The sequence below is a fragment of the Pteropus medius genome, unplaced genomic scaffold (assembly GCF_902729225.1).
Source record: "Pteropus medius unplaced genomic scaffold, Ma_sr-lr_union100, whole genome shotgun sequence".
Taxonomy (NCBI): Eukaryota; Metazoa; Chordata; class Mammalia; order Chiroptera; family Pteropodidae; genus Pteropus; species Pteropus medius.
The window spans coordinates 994447-1015541 of NW_024345479.1; the positions used below are offsets into that span (position 1 = coordinate 994447).

Sequence of the window (21095 nt, forward strand, 5' to 3'; positions counted from 1 at the left end):
GCACGAAGAGCCAAAAATGGCCGGGCAGCAGCCGTACCTTTAGGATTTAGGGGAATCTTTACAGTATTCTCTGGTGGAGGTGTCCTCCCCCAAGAACGAGGATTTTTAGTCCAGAAATATTTAGAATTAAGAGGACAGGAAACACAGATTCTGAGGTTGGCCCCTGGCAGTGATGGCGATAGGGGCCACTTCCACTCTATGCCTTGGTTCCTGGACCCATGTGTTCCTGCAACTGGGGACACAGCACCGTATAATAACCATTGGTTCAAAGTACATACTGCATTCCAACCCCAGGGCACATCCCCAAGTTAGCCTCACCTTTAATTCCAGCATTCTCTCAGCCTGTAGTGATGTGGTATGTGGTAGGACAAGCGGATCCCAAGGTCATGTGCTCATTGCTGCACCTCCTTCACTATAAAGCAGGTCCCTTGTCTGAGGTCACGTGTTATGGGATCCTGTGATGGCAAGTCATACGCTGTAAGTTCTTAGATGCTCTGTAGTCCTGTAGTGCTGGCAGAGGCATGTGGGCAGGAAAGTAAACTCATACTTAGGATATATATCGGTCCCCACAAGGATGGCTCAACACCTCTTCTAGAGTGTAATCAATTTAGAAACAAGTAGCTTGTTGGTCTCCTGGAGGCACAGTCCATCATCAAGAGCTCAGAGTTAGTCTCTGCTGCCGATGAATCAGCTATTCAGCAGAGGTAGCAGCTAGATTGGCTGTCGGGCCCAGGCATAACGTCTGTCTCTGCCGCCATCGTCACTGTATTTGTGAGCCCGTAGTGTAAGTGTGCAGTGGCCGAAGACTGCATCTGGCTGACCGCCACTGGATGAACAACTCAGTTGTTCAAGTGGCTGCTCTCAGGTGGGTCTCAAGCCACTTACTTTGTTCCTCCTCCACAGAGCCATCTGCTTGCCTCTTCCCAGAGGTCTCTGTCTCTGATTTTCTCGTTTTGTTCCTGCAAGTCGCCTGACCAACCAGGTGAACCCTCTGTCACTGTCCAGAAATCTGTGCATATAGTTCCCCCAGCCTCCTTCTCCCTCCATGCCAAGTTGATGACCAGGTCTCCTACCTGAAATTCCACCCACCGGAAGGATTGCCCCTCACCACTGCCTTTTGGGGTCACTCCTGAGTGGGCCATAGTGTGGCAGCAGTCCATTTTCAGTTTTTACCGACGTGTTAGGCCTGCACATTTGTGAACCAGGCCTGGGTCCTTCCTTCTCTGTGAGCTGACCATAGAGAACCTGTAATGAGGCCATGGGGGTGAGCAGAGAGGAGGCACTGGTGTAATAGATGTAGGTACCTGGGCGTGTGGGTGACTGAGTAACTTTGTGCCCCCTCACCTTCCTCAGGCCCAATCTTGAATACTCCACGTCCCTCTTAAACTTGGCCCACCTAACTTTGTGACGTGGTGGGTCTGAAAATACCCAGCTCATGATGGGGCACTCTGGTTGCATAGTAACGAAATCCAACGGCCAAGTGCTCGTTACTTTTCAGAGCCCAGGAGCACGCCAGGCGTGGCTTTTTAAACAATACATAATTCTCTTTTGCAGATGGCATGACCTTGCTCTAAAACAGGAGTCAGCAAACTATGACCCATGGGCCAAATCTGGCCCATCACCTGTTTTCATATGGCCTGCAAGCGAAGAATGGTTTTTATATTTCAAATGGTTACATTTTAAATGGCTATTTGAGTATCTATACAAATAGCCTTGATGTTGCCTCTTGGCCAGCAAAGCCTAAAATATTTTCTATCTGGCCCCTTTAGAGAAAATTTGCCTGCCCTAGGGGTCTGCCCTGCAGTTCTCCTCCAACTGTCATCTGTCATTGACAGAGAGACCTTCTGGAGGCACTAACTCCTCAGCCTTTCCAGACTGCCTGACACTCAGAAAGCCCTCAGGTGGAGAGTAGCATGTGCCTGTGGGAGGATGCCGCGAACAGGCACAAGACAGTGAGGGACTGTGGGTGGGATACCAGCGAGTGCCTACGCCAGCCACTCTCCCATTTGACAAATATACATTGGGTACCTTTTGTTCTTGGCACTGGAGATTCAGCAGGGAAGAGGGACACAGGCTCCCCACTCTGAACAGTTTCCTTTCTAATAACTGGGGAGGCTGACAAGCTGGAATACAAACCAACTACAGATTGTGAAATGTGCTCTACAGAAACTATTATGCTGCAGATTTAGAGCGTAATGGGGGCTGCGTGTGAAGGGCGAGGAACAGAAAGGGCAAATCCTCAGAAACGGGCATTTCAACCAAGACCCAAGGAGAAAAAGAGGAGCCAGCTACGTGTGTGGCTGGGGAAAAGAATTCCAGGCACGGGGAACAGCAAGGACGAACGTTCGGAGCGGAAGGAAGCATGGTGCATCTGTGTAAGGGAAAGGAAGAGAGAGGTGGGAGAAATGTGGCACCCACGACGGCACCCACCAGGAGGAATAGCTCTCAGAACTTTGATAAATTTAGATTCTCTTCTAAGTGCCATGGGAGACGCTGGAGGATTGGCGTAACACGATTTGATTTATTCTTTAAAAAGCTTACTCTGGTTGCGACCCCCAGCCCCATTCTCTCACCCACACACGGAGACATTTGTTTGGTGTTGGGCTCCGGGGATACCAAGATGATAAGCCACGGTCCCTGCCCCCAGAGGGGTGCTCAAATCTCCTCCCTGCCTCAACCCTGCCCCCAGCTCCCCATGACACTTAACACAATGTGATCCATTGGAAGCAAGTTTATTGTGATTGGTTTTTCATGGGACAAGGCTGGGCTGGGAGGTGACTGGGCTCTGCAGCTCGGTTCTAGGGACGTTGGTCTCCTTCCTCAGCGCTGCGGCGGCCGAAGTCCATCCATCCATATGATTCTTCTTCTTCTTTCAGCCATGGCCCCTGCTTCTTGGACAGGTCTGAGGGTCAGAGATGGGAGAGGAGGTGAGGCTAGGGGAAGGATGCTTAGCTTCTGGGACTGAGTCCAGGGCTAAAACTGGCCGGGTGAGGCAAGCAAGGACAGCTGTCAGTAGCTCCTACCTGCCACCAGGTGTGGGGGACCCTGAAGTCCCAGCTGTCTTCGGTGGTGAGAGGCTGGACCCAACTGCTCTAGCCAACGAGGCTCCAGGCCCTGATTGACACTTGGATCTGAGGGTGTATCCTGCAGCTGGGAGTGGGGCTTCCAAGAAGCTTCGGAAAAGGTGGCCAGAGCCAGCGCCAAGATCAGCACATTCACATACAATCTGTGCATCTTGTCTGTAAAGGAGGGAAGGGCCGAGCTTAAAGGTTGAGCGAGCAGTCCGAGCTTCCAGAGGCAGGGGCTTGAACTCCAGGCCCCTGCCTGCTGACGGGTCTGCAATTCTGCAGAGGCTTGTGGACTGTTCCTCTAGTTCCTGCCTGCTTCCTCGGCCCTGAGCCCTGCCCCTTTACTCCTTACTTGCCCTAATTCCAGTGACTGCTTCTCTCAGAGGAACTGAAAGCTTAGAGGGATGGTTTCTAAACTGTTCTGCAGAATGTGAGGCCAGGTAAGTGGCTCTCTAAATGTTTCAGTCTCGTAATTTAAAAGCGAACTTTAAGTAATAATACCAAAGGCACACATTTAGCTGTGTTACAGACCACACAGCATCTTTTTGGAGAGCTCCAGCAGTCACTCTTTCCAACACTAACCATGTGTGTTGTCCAGTATGGTAGCCACTAGCCACATGTAGCTCTTCACAATTTAAATTATTTAAGATAAAAAATTCCTCCCTCCCACTAGCCATATTTCCAGTGCGCATGTGGCTGGTGGCTACCGTACTGGACAGTACAGCTATAGAACATTACCATCATCACAGAAAGTTCTTTTAGACAGTGCTGGTCTAGGAAAGAGCTTGAGATAGGATCCAGGAACCCTGGGTTCCAGTCCCAGCCTTGACTAATAATTTGGGTAAGTCGCATCTTCCTCTGGGCCTCAGTTTTCTCACCGGAGAGATGGGAGAATAGTCTTTGTCCTTCTTATCTCCTAGGTGAACATGTAACAGGAGGGTCAGGGCAGGAACCTGGGTGAAGCAGCAGGTCAGCTCGAAGGCAAGGGCTGGGAAGCCAGGTGGGTCCTAGTGCCAAGAACTAGTCCAGCCCTGGGCTAAGGGAAGGGTCCCAGCTCTGGAGACATCAAGATGTGAGCCTGGTACCCATCCACCCTCTTCCCAGCCTTTCTTTCTCCTCCCGGGAACTCTCACCTGCGGAGCTGGAAGGCAAGTGTTGCCGGGTTGGTCTGGTGCTGCTCTGTTCTCTGCTGGGCTGGGTGCTCCAACCCTGCCTTATAAAGCCCTCAAGGCCCCTCCCAAGCCCTCTTTCTCCAGGAGGCCAGGATCCCCACTGTGAGAGGAAGGGGGGTGGGCCAGGTACATCACCCCTGCCCCACCCTGTCATTTATAATCAGCCATCCAGATGGGGGGGAAGCTAAGCGGGGTTGACCTTCACGGTGAGGGGCAGGAGCAGGGTGGGGGTGTTCTTCTTCATCTGGGCATGAGGCAGGCAGGAGACAGGGTCCCTGGTGTCAGAGACAGTGTCCCTAGCATGTCCGTGGGGTCAGAGGCCTTGTGCTCCTCCCCTGGACTACATTCAATTAGGGGACGTGTGAGATGAATGGACTAAATGACCTTAGAATCAGAGAAAGCATATTTCATCATACACTGATGTTTGAAGAACAAGGAGTATGTGAATGTAGAGTGATGTATTGATCCCTTGTCCCCACTGCTGGGCTCTGCAAACAGGACGTGCCATAGTTATCAGGAGCAATGGGCCATGGGTTGATGCCTCGCTCTCTGCCTCGTGGCTGTATCCTGGCTGCCTCTGAAACCCCTTCACCTGCCCTTCCCTGAGGTCCCCACTTCTCCTTATGTCCTCTGTGCTCCCTGACATCTCCCCAAGTCTGCTCCTCATTCCTCACCTCTTTAAACCCCCTACCCAGAGCCAATTCCTGAGGCTCCTGAACCTAGAGGCTCAAGGGGAGATAGTAATCTGATCTCTTAATATAAAATTGTATCTTTAAAATAAAAAAAGCATCCTAAAATGGTTAGTAAAGAGACTAAAGGTTTTGCCCAAGATGTTCCAGAATGCCAAGTGGTACGCTTGTTGACCTGTTTGATAAATTGCTGCCTGGACCTGGTTTGGACCAACGTAACTAGCTCTAGGCTGTTTTTGATTTTTCTGTAGCTGGAACTGGAGATTTTGCTTTCGTTCATGCGTCATCAGGGGCCCTTCCAGTCTGGGGAGTCTTAACACTCTTTGGATCCTGGATAAGGGGCAGTGGTACTCACACTTACAGCTAACCTTGCTGAGAATTAATAGGTGATGAAGGAAGCAGGCTGTGAGGTGTCCATGGCAACCAGTGGCTGAATGTTCTGGTGAATAACCACTGTAATCCAGAACAGGTCTCAGTGACACAGTAGATAGAATAAACGAAAATGACAAAAAGCAGCACAGGTGTGGATGATCATAATTGAATCACAGAAGCTTAGAGACGGTAGAGACTTCAGGGGGCTTGGAGGGAAGAGTGGGGTGGGGAACAGTTCTGCTCACATCCTGGGGAAAAGAGATGTTCATGTTGCTGTGGTAACGGGAAATTACAAGCTTTCAGCAGAGCCCTGGTTGTACCAGAGCCCAAGACTCGATTTCTGCTGGGTAAGGGGGGTGTATGCTCCTTGGCTGTTCTTCTGCAGGTTGGTTGCACAGGGGCTGGCAACCACACCATTTAGAAGCGTGTAATAGTCCCATCCGACATGTGGTGGAGTACTGCTGTTTGCGGGCGCTGGCAGGCATGCAGCCAGGGCTCCTGTGCACAGTTGAAAGAGACAGCCCTCACCCCAAGGAGCTCGCCATCATGGAGACTTGTGTGTTCTCTTCACAAGGGAACCCGCTGAGCTTTGGGCCGCTCTCTCCCTCTCTGAGCTGTTTTTCCCTCCAGGAAATGAGGAAATTAACTTGGTGATGGTTGGGGGAGATGGTCTCGTGAAGGTGATGTACATAAAGCACTGTGCATGGTGCCCCGAAGCTCACGGGTAGCTAATTTGTTTGCACCTTCTCCCCTTATCCTCTCTGGGCCTGTTAGCGGCATCTGTGAAGTGGGAATCATTCATTCCTACCTCACAGGGCTGCAGTGAAGGGGAGATGCGACTAGGTCTGTGCACACGCCTTGCACACACTGGGGAGCTTTGCCTCCCCCAAGGCTTAAGGAAGGTAATTCCCTAAAAAGCATTATCTGTAAACCCAAAGTTTTCCCTCCCAATGGCTGTGACTCATAGAGACACCTGCCCTGAACTGTCACTGAAAGAGGCACAAGGGATGAAGCCTACTGAGGCCGGATCAGTCAGAGACCAGCACCTACTGATGTGAGGAGGGTTTTGGAACTTGTGAGACCAGGGTGGGATCCACGATCCAACACTTTGACTAGCTGGGTGACCAGAAAATCCAGTTTCTGGGTCCACCAAGTTGAAGACCAAATCCCAGACCCTGGGGCCCAGCCCCCTTCCTCTCCCTGTGGACCCTGTCCCTGTGTTCATAATGATGACAATGCTGTGTGCCAGGCACTGATAAGCCCTTTTCATGAATGGATACACTTACTCTTCCCCATCACCCCAGTATGTAAGTGCCAGTGTGTCCCCATTCTACAGATGAAGAAACTGAGGCCCAGAAAGGTGAAGCATTCACTGTTCTGAGTTCACATGACCAAGAAGGAGAGCTGGGCTTAATACTCAGTTCTCTGTCCACCTGTTTCTGCGATCTTTCTCTTCCCAGGCCAGAATAACAGTCCTCCAAAGATGTCCACACCCCAGTTCCTGGGACCTGTGAACGTGTGATGTTACATGGCAAAGGGAATTTGCAGATGTAATTAAGGTTATAGACTTTAACATAGAGAGCTTACCTGAATGGGCACAATTTAATCAGATGAGCTCTTAAAAACAGAATGTTCTTTGGTTAGAGGCAGAAGAAATAGGGCTGAAGGGTGAGTCAGAGATTTGAAGAATGAGAAGGCCTTGACCTGCTTTTGCTTGTTTGAAGATGGGAGGGGGAGGCCGACAGGCAGAGTAATGCAGGTGGCCTTAAGAAGCTGAGAAAGGTCCCCAGCTGAGGCCCCACAGCCACAAAGAATTGAGTTCAGCCAGCAACCTGGATGAGCCCGGACACAGATTCATCCCAGAGCCTTCAGGAAGGAATGCGGCCCTGGCCACACCTTGATTTTGGCCCAGTGAGACATGCCGTGCCTGGACTTCTGACCTACAGAACTGTGAGAGAATGAATTTGTGTTGTCTTAAGCTTCTAAGTTGATGGTTATTTATTATGGCAACAATAGAAAAAGGATGCAAGGGGCTCCAGCCCTCCGATGGCTTTCGTCAGTAAGAACTGGCCTTGCATGAGTTTCTGTGTGATTTTCCAAACACAGTTAAGGGAGATGTTCGTTAAGGTATGGGACTGTTCATCTCTTCCATTTTCGTTGCAGTTATCAAGCACCTGCTGTAAGCCAGGGTCTGGATGAGGCCCTGGGGATAAGAGATAAGTATGATGATGGCCCTTCCCTGGCTTTGGTGTAGTTTAGATTCTAGAAGAGTGGGGGCACACACACACACACACACACACACACACAAATGGACATAATAGCAATGATACCCTGTCAAGGGGAGACGGTTCCCAGACTCCCCAGGGGGCAACTCTGTACACATGACCACGCTCTGCCTGCCAGGGCAGCCTTGGGAAACTTCACCATGTTGGATGAGCTGGCGTCAGGGAGGCCATGCTGGAGTCCTAATTGGTTATTGATAGCAGAAAAGGGCAGGGTTGATGATGTCTCATTCACCTTGCTCCAGGCAACAGGGCCTTGGAGGGTGTGAAAGTTCTAACACAAACAGTGACACCTGGGTGGTGTTAGTATCAACGTGGGGCATCCGTGGGCCCTCCCAGGGCAGGGGGCTGGGGAGGGGGAAGTAGGTTCACGTCTTCTGGATTAACTTGCTGTCTGATAGTGGTAACATAGCAGGACCAAGAGGACAGCCAGCAAGCACACTGCTCTCAGGTTGAGCTGAAGAGGCCACCCACCAACTTCAGGGGCCAGGGGACAGTCTCAGCTGCCTAGGAGGAGAGCAAAGAACACCCCCAATCCAGCCTCTGCCTTCTCTTCCTGAGCTCCCCTCCTACGTTCTCACCTGATGCCCACCTGTGCCTTCAGAGCAGTGGCTCTCAGCGCATGCCTCATGAAGATCACCTGGGGAGCCCTAACCCTTGCCCACTGTACTCCAATCCTCTCAAATCAGAAGCTGGGGGTGAGACCTGGGTGTTTGTCTAGCTGGAGTCTGTGAGCAAGACCAGTGTTTGTGTGTGTGAAAGGACGGGGCAAGGAGGCTTTGCTATCCTGGACTAGAACCCCAGCTTGGTACTTCCTGAGTATTCAAACTAAGGCAAGTCCCAAATTTGAGGATAATGCTGGCACTTACCTTGAGGATTGTGGTGAGGGTTAAATAAGCCACCTGTAGCATTCACTTGGTCTCTCACACAGCAAGTTCTGAGTTAAGGGTCTGTCTGCTATTACTATGGGCATTTTCATTACCCCAGCCTTACACGCACATCATCCCGCTGCTGCTTCTTGCTGACCTCCGGAATAATCTTCTTTCGTTGATTATTTTCCTCTTCCCTGCAGTAGTCCCTGGTGTGCTCCCCGTCAAGTCAACACCCCTCCTCTGTGCAGGCCTTATACTAGCTCTTCAGGTCTCCCCAACTTTCTGTCTCTCATAGCTCTGGATCACCCTGTCTTCCATCCTGGGGACTGTCATCTCCCATGTTTTTTTTTTCTTATTTTATTTTAGTTTAATTGAAGAAATGATTTAAATTATTTTTCCCCCATCTGCCTCTCCCCACCTCCTCCCCCAACCCTCCCATGTTTTAACAATGACATTTTCCACTGTCGAGTGAGCTCTCACAGGCATATTATCTCGCTTAATACTCAAACTCAAGCCCAGAACCCTGTTTGCAGACTGTCAAAACCCAGTGAATGCAAATTTAGGATTTGTACATCCCATTGTATGTAAATTTTATTTGAAAAAAAGAACTGTAACAAATGTCGAACTCTAGTTAACGAAGTGTTTAGAGTGAAGCGTACAGACATTTATTTTTAAGTGTATGAAAAATAAGATGATGTTTGGATATGAGATCGAGAACAATGAAATATAGAATCTGGGTGGTAAGCATACAAGTGCTCACATTAAAATTCAACTTTTCTGTGTGTTGGAACACTTTTATAATGAAATTTTGGAAAGTACTTTGTTTAGCAATGTCAGAGAGTGGTTTTAAATGGGAAATAATTCCAAAAGCTCCTATGTGAGAGGAGTCTTTACTCAGGTGCATTTTAGAGTCGAGGAAGTGAGGGTCAGCCAGGTGAAGGTGCTTGCTTTAGGCCCCACAGGTAGGAGGTGAGGGAGCTGAGCTGTGAACCCCATCCATCATCTCCTTGGATTCTGTGTACTTGTGTACTGCTGCCTCTTCTCACCCACAGCTTCCTGTCCCAGCCTCTCTCCAGAAGCCCAGGTCCTGCTCAATCTACCTTCACTGTGACCTCCAGTTCCTCTTCCTGCTTGGGTCCTCACAACCTACCTGCCTCTCCTGGTCTCACTTTCCTCCCTCCCCAGCCTGTCCCCACGGTTTGTCATTTCAGTTATGTGTGATGCACCTAGATTGTTACCCTTCTTCTGCTTCAGAAGCTGCCAGGCTGGTCCCCAGTTCCTGGCAGAGGACACCACCACCCCTTCCTCAGCTCCTGTCTCCCTCTGGGTGCACACAGGAAAGTTCCTGAAAGTGGCCAGTCAATTCGATTGCAGATTAATACTCTGCAGCTGGGTTGTTGCCTGGCAACCTTGTGAATCATCTCTCCCTTCACTCACAAGATCATCTGACGTCGGTCCCCTTCTCCCGGCTATGACCCCGGTTGTCTGAGCCCTTCTGCCCTTTTCTCCTTTCCTCCGTCACTGGAGGTTGTATAGCCCTGTTTAAGGTCAGTCCCTCCATCAGGGCATTTCATCTGAGACCCTCCTGCCTGCTTAGAGACCTTGTACATTCACTTTTCCATTCACTTACTCATTTATTAAAAATTTTTTTCTAAGTGCCCATTTTATGCCAGGCACTGCACTGACTCTGGGGATATAATGTCTATCAAGAGGGTCTTTGTTCTTTTTCTCTTGGAGGGAAGAGTCTGATATGACTTTAAGGTGCCATGGATGGTTGTGGAGAAAAGAGAGTGAGCAGGGAAGCCCTCTCCTTCCCTCTGGACCTCTATGTAAGCCTGCTGACATCTAAAACACATTTTCACCTCCCTCTTCTAACAATGGTGATTACAATTTAGGGAGTACTTCTATGGCCAGGCCCCTATGCTAAGCGCTTTGCATGCTTCATGTCTTCTGATCCTCACCACAGCCCCATAAGGAGGGTAGTACTACTGCCCCTACTTTATAGCCAAGGAAACTGAGGCACAGGGAGGTTGGGGATTGTTGGGAGAAGCAATGAAGCAATCCACCACAGGCATTAAGCATTCCTGAATGTAAGGTCATGACTATTTTCTACCTGGGCCATTTCTCAGGGTTGTGTTTGAAGTGAGTAATCTTGAGGCATGAGATGAAGTCTCCCTATGGGACAAAGAGCAGGCTTGCTTCTGCTGACTATAAAAGCAGTAGATTCCCTAAGCTCAGTGTTTCTCAGCTGAGATGTGGCTACTGCCCGTGTAGCATCAATGTGGGTCCATATTGTGTTACCACCAAGGAACTTGTGGGGTAAGAGGAATCGATGCAAATTATGCTGCTAGCAGGGTGTGAGTAATAGTTATTTGTCTCAGACCTAGGAGTCTTGTATCTTCTGCCAGCATTGGTGAATTAGTAATAGGATAACTTATTAGCTTGTAAGTAGGGTAAAATCAAACTCTAAACAACACAGTGATTTGCCCAGAAAACAGAGTTCATCAGATGCAGACTTGAAACTTGAACCTGGGCAGTTTGATTCCTCAAGCAATAAAAACATGTCTCTCCTTGCTTCTCTCCTGCTCCTTCTACGGTGCTCTTTCTCCTTCCTTCACTCTCTTATCTATTAAGTCAGTGAGTGGGGTTGGTTGGAGTGACAGACAGTGGGGACAAGGAGAAATGGAGGTGGGAGAAAGTTGCAATGGCTGATTTTGCCTAGGACTTCACTGGCTGTTGTGAAAAGCTATTTCGGGAAGGGAGAAGGTACAGTGCATTTCTTCAGGTTTTACTAAAGTTCTGCATTTATAAACCCATCTAATTCCAAACTATCCTTAGCAGAGGATAGAAGACATTTCCATTCGTCAGCTAAAGAGGTGCTGCCATGTGAATGAGGACAAAACCCTGCTCACAATTTGCCCACCAGCCGGCTTTGAAATGATGCAATTGAAAAATACACCACACTACACAACATGCATACATACATGATATAGTTCACATATCATATCATTCACTCTTTTTAAAGTATACAGTCCAGTGGCTTATTATACAGTCACAAAGTTGTACAACCATCACTATAAGGTAACCCCAGAACATTTTCACTACCCCGAAGGGAAACCCCATCCCCATCTGCAGTGATTTGTCATCATGCCTCCTTTCTCCTAGCAACTGCTAATCTACTTTCTGTCTCTATGGATTTGACTATTCTGGACATTTCATATAAATGGGATTATACAATATATGGCCTTTAGTGATTTGGCTTCTTTCACTTAATATAATGTTTTCAAGGTTCATTTATATTGAAACATGTGTCAGTACTTCCTTCCATTTTATGTCTCAATAATATTCCATGGTACGGATATACTGCACTTTATCATTCATCAGTTGATGGACATTTGGGTTGTTTCGCTTTATGACTACTGTGAGCAATGCTGCTATGAACATCGTGTACGAGTTTTTGTGTGAACATATGCTTTCGATTCTCTTGGATATATGTCTAAGAGAGGAATTGCTGGATCATGCGGTAGCTCCATGTTTAACTTTCTGAGGATCTTTCAGACTGTTTTCCTCAGCGGCTGCACCATTTTACATTTCTGCTGGCAACATATGAGGGTTCCCATTTCTCCACATCTTCCACCGAAAATTATCATCCATCTTTTTGATTATAGCCATCCTTGTGGTATCTCCCTATGATTTTGATTTGCGTTTTCATGATGACTGATGATGTTGAGCATCTTTTCATGTACTTATTGGCCATTTGTATATCTTCTTTCGAAAAATGTCTATTCAAATCCTCTGCCCATTTTTCAATTATGTTGTCTTTTTATTATTGAGTTGTGAGAGTTCTTTACATACTCTAAATCAAAGTCCCTTATCAATACATGATTTGCAAATATTTTTTTCTATTTGGTGTGTTGTCTTTTCACTTTCTTGATACTATCCTTTGAAGCACAAAAGTTTTACAATTTGATGAAGTTCAATTCATCTCTTTTCCTTTTGTCACTTGCAATTTTGGTGTCATATCTAAGAAAGTTTTGCCTAACTTAAGGTCAAGAAGATTAATTCATTTTCTTTTAAGAGTTCTGTATTTTTAGCTCTTATGTTTAGGACTATGATCCATTTTGAGTTAATTTATGTATATGGTGAAAAGTATGGACCCAACTTCATTCTTTTGCATGTGGATATATACTCATCCCATCACTGTTTGTTGAAAAGACGATTTTCCCCTATTGAATTGTCTTGGCGGCCTAATCCAAAATCAGTAGATGAAATTAAATGATTCTTGATTTTTTTTAGTTTGGGAGAATTTGTGTAATTTCAAATGCAGTATGTAGAGTGAGGCTTTCAAAGTGTGTTTTATAATAGTGCTTCTCAATTTTTAATATGCATGAGAATCCCGTGAGGATCTTATTAAGATGCAGATTCTGATTCATTTGGTCTCAGATGGGACCTAAAATAAGGTTTATAAGTAACTGCCCAATGAGCTAGCAGCAGGTAAATCACCTCCAGAAATTAAGAACCCTTCCCTCCTTGTTGATTGTTCGAAATTTAAAGCTCCTCTCTCAAAAAATACACAAAAAGGAAATGAAAACCACAAAGTACTTAGAAAACTATAGTCCAGTGAATTTTAAGAGATGGAGCCAAATCTAATTTAGAGCATTAAATCATTCATCATTAAATGAATGAATGAATACAAATGTGTGTATCTTTAAACTCAGAAAGTTATAAAAAGAACCACAAAGTCAACCAAGGAATGTAATGGGGGAAAGAGAAATGATAAAAGTAGAAATTAAAGATTGAGAAAGACAGAAAAAAAATGATAGAGTTGATAAGACTAAGAATAGATTTTCTGGAAAAAAATCATTAAAACAGAGAAACATTAAGCAAGTCTAATTATTAAAAATACAGAAACCACATATGCTTAGACATGAGAAAGAGGATTTAATTAAAGAGATTTAAAAAATTATAAGAAATACTATGCATAATTTTATGCTAATAAACATGATAATCTCAATAAAGGACAATTTTCTGGAAAAATACATTTCCCAAATCAAGAAGAAAACTGAAATAGTCCAAAATTATGGAAGAAATTGAAAGAGTTGTCAAAGAATAACCTTTAATAAAGATTACAGGCCAAAAGAATTTAATGATGGAATATCATTCAGCCATTAAAAACAGTGTTTTCGAGAACAGTTAAGGACATGGAAATTCTCACATAGTGGATTACGCTGATTTCTTTTTTCTTTTTTCCTACTTTTTGCTGTTTTCCAATTTCTTTTCAATGTGTATTGTTTTTGTAGTCAAATAAAAAACATTTTTTTTTTTAAAACGGAAGAGTAGTGTGCACCCAAAGTTCCCCACTTCTTTAACCCCCCACTTGCTCCTGGTGGGGTTTCTGACCCTCTTCAAGGTCACCAACCCAATGGCCTTAGATCTCTCCTAGTATTCTATAGTTGCTCCTGCAGCATTTGGCACAGCAGACCTCTGGGCTTCTCTGATAAGGTCTCCTGCTAGGCACTTTTCCACCTCTCTACCTTTTGGAAACTTCCATTCCTTCTACTCTCTGACTGTAGGAGTCCCATAGGGATTGTCTAGTTCCTCTTTCCCGCTCCCTTGGTGGTCTCGACCTATGTTGTGACTTTGGTTATGTCTTTGGCGTTCATAATCTTAAAGCTCTGTTTCCAGCCACAACGGCTCTTCCAAGTCCAGACATACTGCCAGTTCTTTGCTGTGTGCATTCATTCACTCATCCATTCATATTTATGGAATACTTACTTGGTGCAGGCACCATGCCAGGGGTGGGCATCAGCAATAAACAAGTCAAACCATACCTTGTTCTCATGGAGTTCATATTCTAGATGGGGAATCATATGCTAAACCAGCTACTCACTGTACAAATACCTATATTATTTCAACTGTGTTTTGGCAAAGGGTCATATTCGGCATGTGACAGGGAGAGAACTTTTTCCTGTTCCCTTTTTCTCCATAACACATATCACCATCTGGACAAGTATATAATTTGTTTGATTTTGTTCATCTTCCCCTCAGTGGAACATAAACTCCACATGGGCAGGGAGCTTTTTTTGGTGCTATACCCTCAACATAGCCATCACTGTATTTTCTCCTTCAACATTGTTTTTGACATCCTGGAGACCTATTAATCGAGTGAACAGGACCTGTAGCTCTGGTGGGGCTTGATGGGGGTGAATGGGTAGATCACCGTCACTCGTGGGCCCCTTGGGTAGTTCTAGTTTGAGGCACTGAGGGCTGAGCCTGGGCTGGTCTCAACGGGAACTCCCCAGCCGATTCCCATGACAGCCAGAGTTCTGTGTCTCTCAGCTAGTACTATGGTAATCAGTTCATATTCTGCTCATAACTGTTGCTTTCTGTACTTCAATTGTTTTTGTGTATTCCAATTCAGATCTAACACTATAATAAAAAATGCAGTTATAAAAAGTAAGTCATGGAGTATTTGAGATCTTGCTTCCCGACCTACGTTGTCATTTTGGCTCAAATAAACTCCTATAAAATTTTCTTAAAAAGTCATAACGATACTGTCTTTTTTAACCAGCTTGCAGATTACAGTATGAGGTCTGCTAATTTTATGGTCCAAACCGGTGCTTCTTAAACTTTAAGTGGAGAGTGCTAAAATGAAGATTGGTTCAGTAGGTGGGGCTTAAAATTCTGCACGTCTGTCACGTTCCCAGGAGATGCTGAGCAGCAAGTCTTAGTTCTGTCTCCACAGTGGACCATGGAACCAGGTAAATCCCATCTCTCTGCACCTGACTTTGTCCCTGTGCTTGTTTTCTGTCGTTTCACAGAAATGAAGCGAGAATCAATGACTTGACATACACAGAGTGACTGACATATTTGTGCTCCACGTTAACGTTTCCTGTGTTCCCTGCGCTTCCTGTTTTTAACCAGTTGTCCACGCTGGGTATAAATTAACCATAAAGGACTATGATTAAAGACAATTTAAACTGTGCAACTATTGGACTGCTGCGGCTGGGTGACAGCTGGCGATAGTGGCTGTGGAGCGAGTGAGTCACGCACAGGCTCTGAGCACTGTGGAGTCTGGCCGCTGTGTGTGTGCCTTCTGCCCGATACACACTCAGTGTGAGATATTTATAAATATTTTAAAATAGTTATTAATTTTAAAAGTCGATATTGAAATAGGCACTGTTGACGCTTGTAATGATGGGCCTGGAAAACTTTTGTTAATCCCTGGGGTTTTGTAAGCCTTGGGAGGAAACCATGGACCAGTGATTCTTAACTGTTTTGGGCAGTGGGCTCTTTTAAGAATCTGATAAAAGCCATGGACAGTCTCTCAAGAAAATACCCATATGTACATTATGCATGAAATCTCATAGTCCCAAGGTTTGGGGGTCTCAGGTGCTGGTAACCAGGTTTTGACCCTTGGCCACCCCCTTTTCAAACCATCTTAAATACAATACTACTTTCCCTTGAGTTTAGCTCTGATAATGCTTTTCTCTTGATGTTTCCCCAATAGCTCCCCATTACCCACAGCACTATTTCCCCAAGTGTGGTTCCTGCAGAAATCGGCTGATGCTGGTTAAAAAGGCTGGTTCATGGGCCCACATCAGTGCTTCTGGATCAGAATCTCTGGTTCTAAAGGCACAGCCATTTCCTGGAGTTGGCAGGCCAGGCATTCTAGCCTCAGGCTGGGTCACACCTCATACCAGATGAAAAAAAAAATGCAGTTACAGGCCAAACGCATTTTTTTTTACATTTTTGAAAAGGTGTTTATACATTTTACAGATTGTTAAAAATTATTGTTCTCTAGAACTTGATTATGTTAACATATATAGGTAAGAATTATTTTGCAGTCATTGCCAATGTTACCTTTTATAATGCTAAGCACTTATTCATTATTTTGCAGTTTTGGGGTCAAATTTTAGAGATGATACATTTCTTTTCAGTTCTCAGACATTTCTGTAAGCCCTTGAAAAACAGGTGGAATCTGGGCACTGTTCAGCCAAACTGTCCTGGGTGGGGTTGACACTCTGAATTTTTAACAAAGTCCCCAAGAACAGTGCATTTTATAAATATTTGAATTAGCGTTTAAGAGTGAAGAAATTACCAAAACCTCAGATTATGCTAATTTTCAAATAATGCATAACACCTGAAAAAAAAAATGACTAAGTTGTAATTTCAAAGCCTTGTGAATAGTACACTGTTTTGACACTGATGCCACTTGTCACGGATTGTGAGGAAAAGGGGTCAAGGCTACAGCTACCTGGTAGAATGTTCAGTTCACAGATATAGTGTTTCTTCTAGAGTTTACAGCAATTTGAATAGGGTTTAGTTTTTGTAAATTCCTGTGTAGTTTTAGCTGCTTTTCATTTTGTCTTAAATGACATTTTAATAAACACCATTTTAAGCGTTTATCACCATTTTAAGAATCTTTGGTTGTCCTTGCTTGTCCGTTACAGATGGCGGCCTGGGCAGCAGGAGGGCTGCTGATGCCTGGGGTGGGGCAGGAAGACTGAGAGGGGAGGATATGGGGGAAGGGAGAAGGGAAGAATCATCTTAGCTTGTGCCGCAGCCCACTCTGATCTCACACCAACTCTCTAGCTGTCATTTTCTTCTACTCTGTTCTCTCACCTACTTGCTGGCAAACTTGTTACCCCTCTGAATCAGTTTTACCATGGGGCTAGAGTCCCAACTGTTAAATGGTGGATGTACACTTTAAGCACTTGGCACGGGCCTGGCATAGTAGACAGTACTGTACTTTTTCCACTCTATGCAGGACCTTTGTTCCAGCCAAATGGTCCTACTTTAGGGTCCTCATACACACTGGGTGCTTCCACCTCTGGGGCCTGACTCCTCTCAGCCTGAATTCCTTGTTCGGATGGCATCTCCTTTATGAAGCCTTCCCTGACTCCCTGGGTGTGGGTAGAGCTGGGGATCACCCAATTCTTGAGATCCTTTGGACCCTTTCTGCCGCATGTCAAGGCTGTGTGCTGGTCTTATGCCCTGTCAGGGTGTCTGCTTGCTTGGCTCACCTTCGTGTGCCGTGATCTGCAGCACACGGTACTTCATGTACCAAGCACTCAATCTTTGCAAAGTGGGCTATTTAAATTGTAAAGGTATAGGTAGGTATTCTGGTGGAAAGAAGAGACAGGGACTCCTGGGTTCTAGATGAGGTTTTACCACTTCTTAGCCTTGGGAATTTCCACATCTCATTTTCTCATCAAACGGACACAACTGTTATTTCAGGCCCGAGATACACCCAAATCATAGCAATTGGATTAAGGTGTTCACGAACCTCCTGTTGCATGTTCAGATAATTGTGGTTAGTTCCAGACAGCTGATTTAACAGATCTTGCTAACTTACTTTAGAATCATCCCAAAGAACTGGAGATTAAAACGCACAAGAGATGTTAACAGCCTAGCACAGGACCTGCGTATCTACCTGCAGCATGATTCCCTCCAGTTCATCCTATTTTCTCGTTGTGGTCTTCTGAGTTTGGTCTCCAGAACGGCTTCTAGAAGTTCCTCTATGAGTAAAGGTCCTTTCGTTATAGTCAAATCTGATTTAAGTGTCACCTAAAAGTTCTGAACAATGTCACTGGTTGGAGTCAAGCGGTAAGCTCTTCCATGTTAAATAAATTTTTTAAGACCTTGTGTCTTAAGCCTCTACCAGGGGTAGAGTCCTATTTTCAAGGCAATTGCCACTGGCTTAGCCTTTCACCAGCCCTGCTCCACACCTCAACCATCTACAAAACAGGATGAAAACAAATAGGAAAAATGTTGATTCTTCATGACCTTTCTTAGCAGTTTGAAGCCTGTATTTCATTACCTGAAATGAGGATGTTTATGATCTACATGCTGGCAGAATTACAGTATTTTCACAGGATTAATGGACCCAGGAAGACCTTGACATAATTGCTCACTAAAGGTTTTTGGCCCAGACGTTCATTCATGCCCCAGTTGAGAAGCTGTGAGTGTAGATGGATCCTCCACTGTCCATTTCTGTGGTTCCTTCACACATACAACTGACTATACATAAAATAGAATCTATAACTCAGGTGTTTCTGAAAACAAGTTTTATTTAAATAAGGGTTTAAATACATTACATAACATTAAAACTGAAGGGAAAAAACCAAAAATCTGTTACTTCACATGGCATTGGGCAGCTCTTGCTAGTAAACTGCAAGCTCTACAGCTAGCTACATGACACATCAGTTTGAAACTTGTTCCCTTGTCAAAAGTTTAACTCTGATAGAAGGTTGGCCTCACATTCTGTGTTTGGACATCGGTTAGGACATTTCTTATCAAAAACACCTTGGTGGCAAGCCAGGTGTCCTTATCACCTCAACAGCGGGAAGGTGACTGCCTGAAGCTCCACCCACCTGGTCAGATTGGAGACACCAAGGGATCTTTGACTACTGGAGGCTCCCTCTAGTGGCACAGCTGCTGTTGCTGCCTTACCCCATCCTCTCTCAAGCTTCACCGAAGGCTGTTCAGGTGGTGACATTCTCTTAGGGCAGGGAATTCTGTAGAGGGAGAGCCGAGGAGCTTCTGGCTGGACATAGCCATCTGTGATCTTGGGGCTCTGGGCTTGGCCGAAACATCACGTTATTGCTTTGTTTCAGGCTGGACACTGCCGGGTGCCTACTGCTTGACCTCTGTTTAAATGAGGGACTTCAAGACTAGACAGCATGGCTCTTTTCAGTTTATTGCATGAAGGAGTTACACTAGTCCAAGTTAAAAGCAGACCCCAAATGGTTACATTATACAAGCTGTGAGGTTTTTAAACTTGTGACAAGGGACAGAAGGGAAATTCTACTCATTGCAAGGAAATCCTCACTTAAGCTTCAGTGAGCCAAAAAGCACTTAAAACCCATGAACCTTCAGCTGGTCGTCCTTAGCCAGACCAATCTGCAAAGAAAAAAGGGCAAAGTTTTAAAGAGAGTTAAAGTCTCCAATTCTGACGCCAATAATTCTTTCTGCTTCTACACCGGGCAAGGGAAGTCCAAAAGCCAAGATGCACATCTCAACCACCACGAGCACAGTGGTTATCCGCTCAGGAAACCCAGTTAAGAACCAATGATGTGAGAGAATTTTAGCACGTGGGAGGAATAGCCAACCAGACATCCTGTTTTATTTTTGCAATCTTTACAGTAGATCCATACGAGCAGTAAACTTAAAGCAGGAAAGTCCCTTCTGTTTTTGGAAATACATTCATCTATGTACTTTAAAACTCAACTGTTTTTGCTCAGCTTTACAAAATGAGAACTTCTAAAAGAAATTGAATAGACTAGGGAGAATTACACATTAGCCAGGGAAGAGGTTCAAATGCATCATCATCAAGTGACTGAACTCACCTCTACGAGGAACTGGCATATGTTCTTGCGCTGGTCACCCTGTAGCTGAATTACTTCTCCATATTCTGGATGCTCAATTACAGTACCATTGCAGGCAAATTTCTGCAAGCACGAAGGAAGCAAAACAAATTAGGTCAAGCAACGGCACCCACGCACTAATAATCCTTTTTGGGAAATAATGCACCAGTACCATGTGGGTATGTAAAATGTGAATTTCCTACAATTAAGACCTACCTTCTTAAACGCCTTCACTAGTTTCTTTTTATCGTAATCATCAGCGATCCCTTGGACAGTAGTAAGGGTCTTCCTGCCGTTTCTCTGTTGAATTCTTATATGGATATAATCCTCAGTGCCAGCAGGAAGCAGATCATCACCCTTACTTGCATCAGCAAAGGGGTCTACAAAGAAAGGTCAAGTTTAGAACTGTTGTGGCTCAGATGCCACTGTTACCCTCCCACTGGATCTTTTACGTGCAGAAACTAATACGAAATCGCCTAGACCTGGGCCAGGTCAGATCAGATATGTCCTTTGCTGGCTCTCCACAAACAGGTCAGTCTGGGACGGCTGGCTTCCCCAGCCCCGTAGAAAGTCTGGGCCTCCTGCCCTGGGCCCGCCCTCGGAAGCCGATCACGTGTGGAGGGAGCCAGGGCTGGCAGACAGCGCCCTACTCGGCTGATGCAACCGGCCGGAACCCGAGCTCCGAGGCGGGGCCAACTTCCCGCCCCATTGGCGCGCGCGTTTGTCACTTAGGGCTGGTGCCGCCTCCCCTTCCCGGCTCCGTGACAGCGGCGGTGACGTAACGGACGTGACGCAGGAGTGGCGGGAGGGGGCGGGTGTGGCCCGCGGTGGCCCTGGAGCCATTAGTAAATGCGCCACCCGAGACACCGGGCCCGCCCAAAGGCTGACCTCTCGCCCTAGCCTTCCGGTCACGCTCAGAGGCCGACCCCAGGGCCTAGGCCCTGTCCCCACTGCTCGCAGGGCCAGACACCTTCCCTCCGCCCACATTTACGAAGGGCCAGACCGCTTGGCAGCTTTCTAGGCCCCGTCTCCGGGCCTAGATCGCCGCGCCACCCCACCCCGGCCGTTCCCCCCGTCGGACCTTTCCGTAGCTTACCGAAAGAGTGGAGGTTCTGGATAGCGGACATACGATACGATTCCTTTTCCTCGGTGGAAACGGCCTGCGGAAGGCGGCGGCGGGAGAAGGCGGGCAGGGGGGACGGAGCGTCGGGAAGCGAGGGGGCTCAAGGGGGAGGCTGCTGAGTCCTCGGCGGCGGCTCAGTGACTGGGGC

At 46.3% G+C, this 21095-nt stretch overlaps 2 protein-coding genes across 3 annotated transcripts; both read right to left on the reverse strand.

The window, feature by feature from the left end:
• Positions 1–2720: 2720 nt before the first annotated feature.
• On the reverse strand, positions 2721–4510 carry GAST (gastrin). 2 transcript variants are annotated; one of them, XM_039873799.1, is made up of 3 exons: positions 4202–4510; positions 3024–3239; positions 2721–2902 (listed from the first exon to the last, which is right to left on the reverse strand). In XM_039873799.1, exons 1-3 carry the CDS (start codon positions 4392–4394, stop codon positions 2799–2801), a joined length of 513 nt encoding a protein of 170 aa, XP_039729733.1. In that variant the 5' UTR covers positions 4395–4510; the 3' UTR covers positions 2721–2798. The 2 variants fall into 2 exon arrangements, with proteins under 2 accessions (XP_039729733.1, XP_039729734.1); XM_039873800.1 differs by lacking the exon at positions 4202–4510 and adding an exon at positions 3947–3999.
• A 14000-nt stretch (positions 4511–18510) lies between these two features.
• Positions 18511–21093, reverse strand: EIF1 (eukaryotic translation initiation factor 1). Its single transcript, XM_039873512.1, has 4 exons — positions 20921–21093; positions 20041–20204; positions 19807–19908; positions 18511–19360 (listed from the first exon to the last, which is right to left on the reverse strand). Exons 1-4 carry the CDS (start codon positions 20949–20951, stop codon positions 19316–19318), a joined length of 342 nt encoding a protein of 113 aa, XP_039729446.1. The 5' UTR covers positions 20952–21093; the 3' UTR covers positions 18511–19315.
• Positions 21094–21095: the final 2 nt, after the last annotated feature.

Excerpts from the sequence above, each read along its gene's own strand:
- EIF1 (XM_039873512.1), bottom strand. The coding sequence starts at position 20,951 with ATGTCCGCTATCCAGAACCTCCACTCTTTCG. Across the intron at positions 20,205-20,920 it reads CCAGAACCTCCACTCTTTCG|ACCCCTTTGCTGATGCAAGT; the intron begins GTAAGCTACGGA and ends CTTTCTTTGTAG. Across the intron at positions 19,361-19,806 it reads TATGCCAGTTCCTCGTAGAG|ATTGGTCTGGCTAAGGACGA; the intron begins GTGAGTTCAGTC and ends TTTTCTTTGCAG.
- GAST (XM_039873799.1), bottom strand. The coding sequence starts at position 4,394 with ATGACAGGGTGGGGCAGGGGTGATGTACCTGGCCCACCCCCCTTCCTC. Across the intron at positions 3,240-4,201 it reads CTTGCCTTCCAGCTCCGCAG|ACAAGATGCACAGATTGTAT; the intron begins GTGAGAGTTCCC and ends CCTCCTTTACAG. Across the intron at positions 2,903-3,023 it reads TCCCCCACACCTGGTGGCAG|ACCTGTCCAAGAAGCAGGGG; the intron begins GTAGGAGCTACT and ends TCTGACCCTCAG.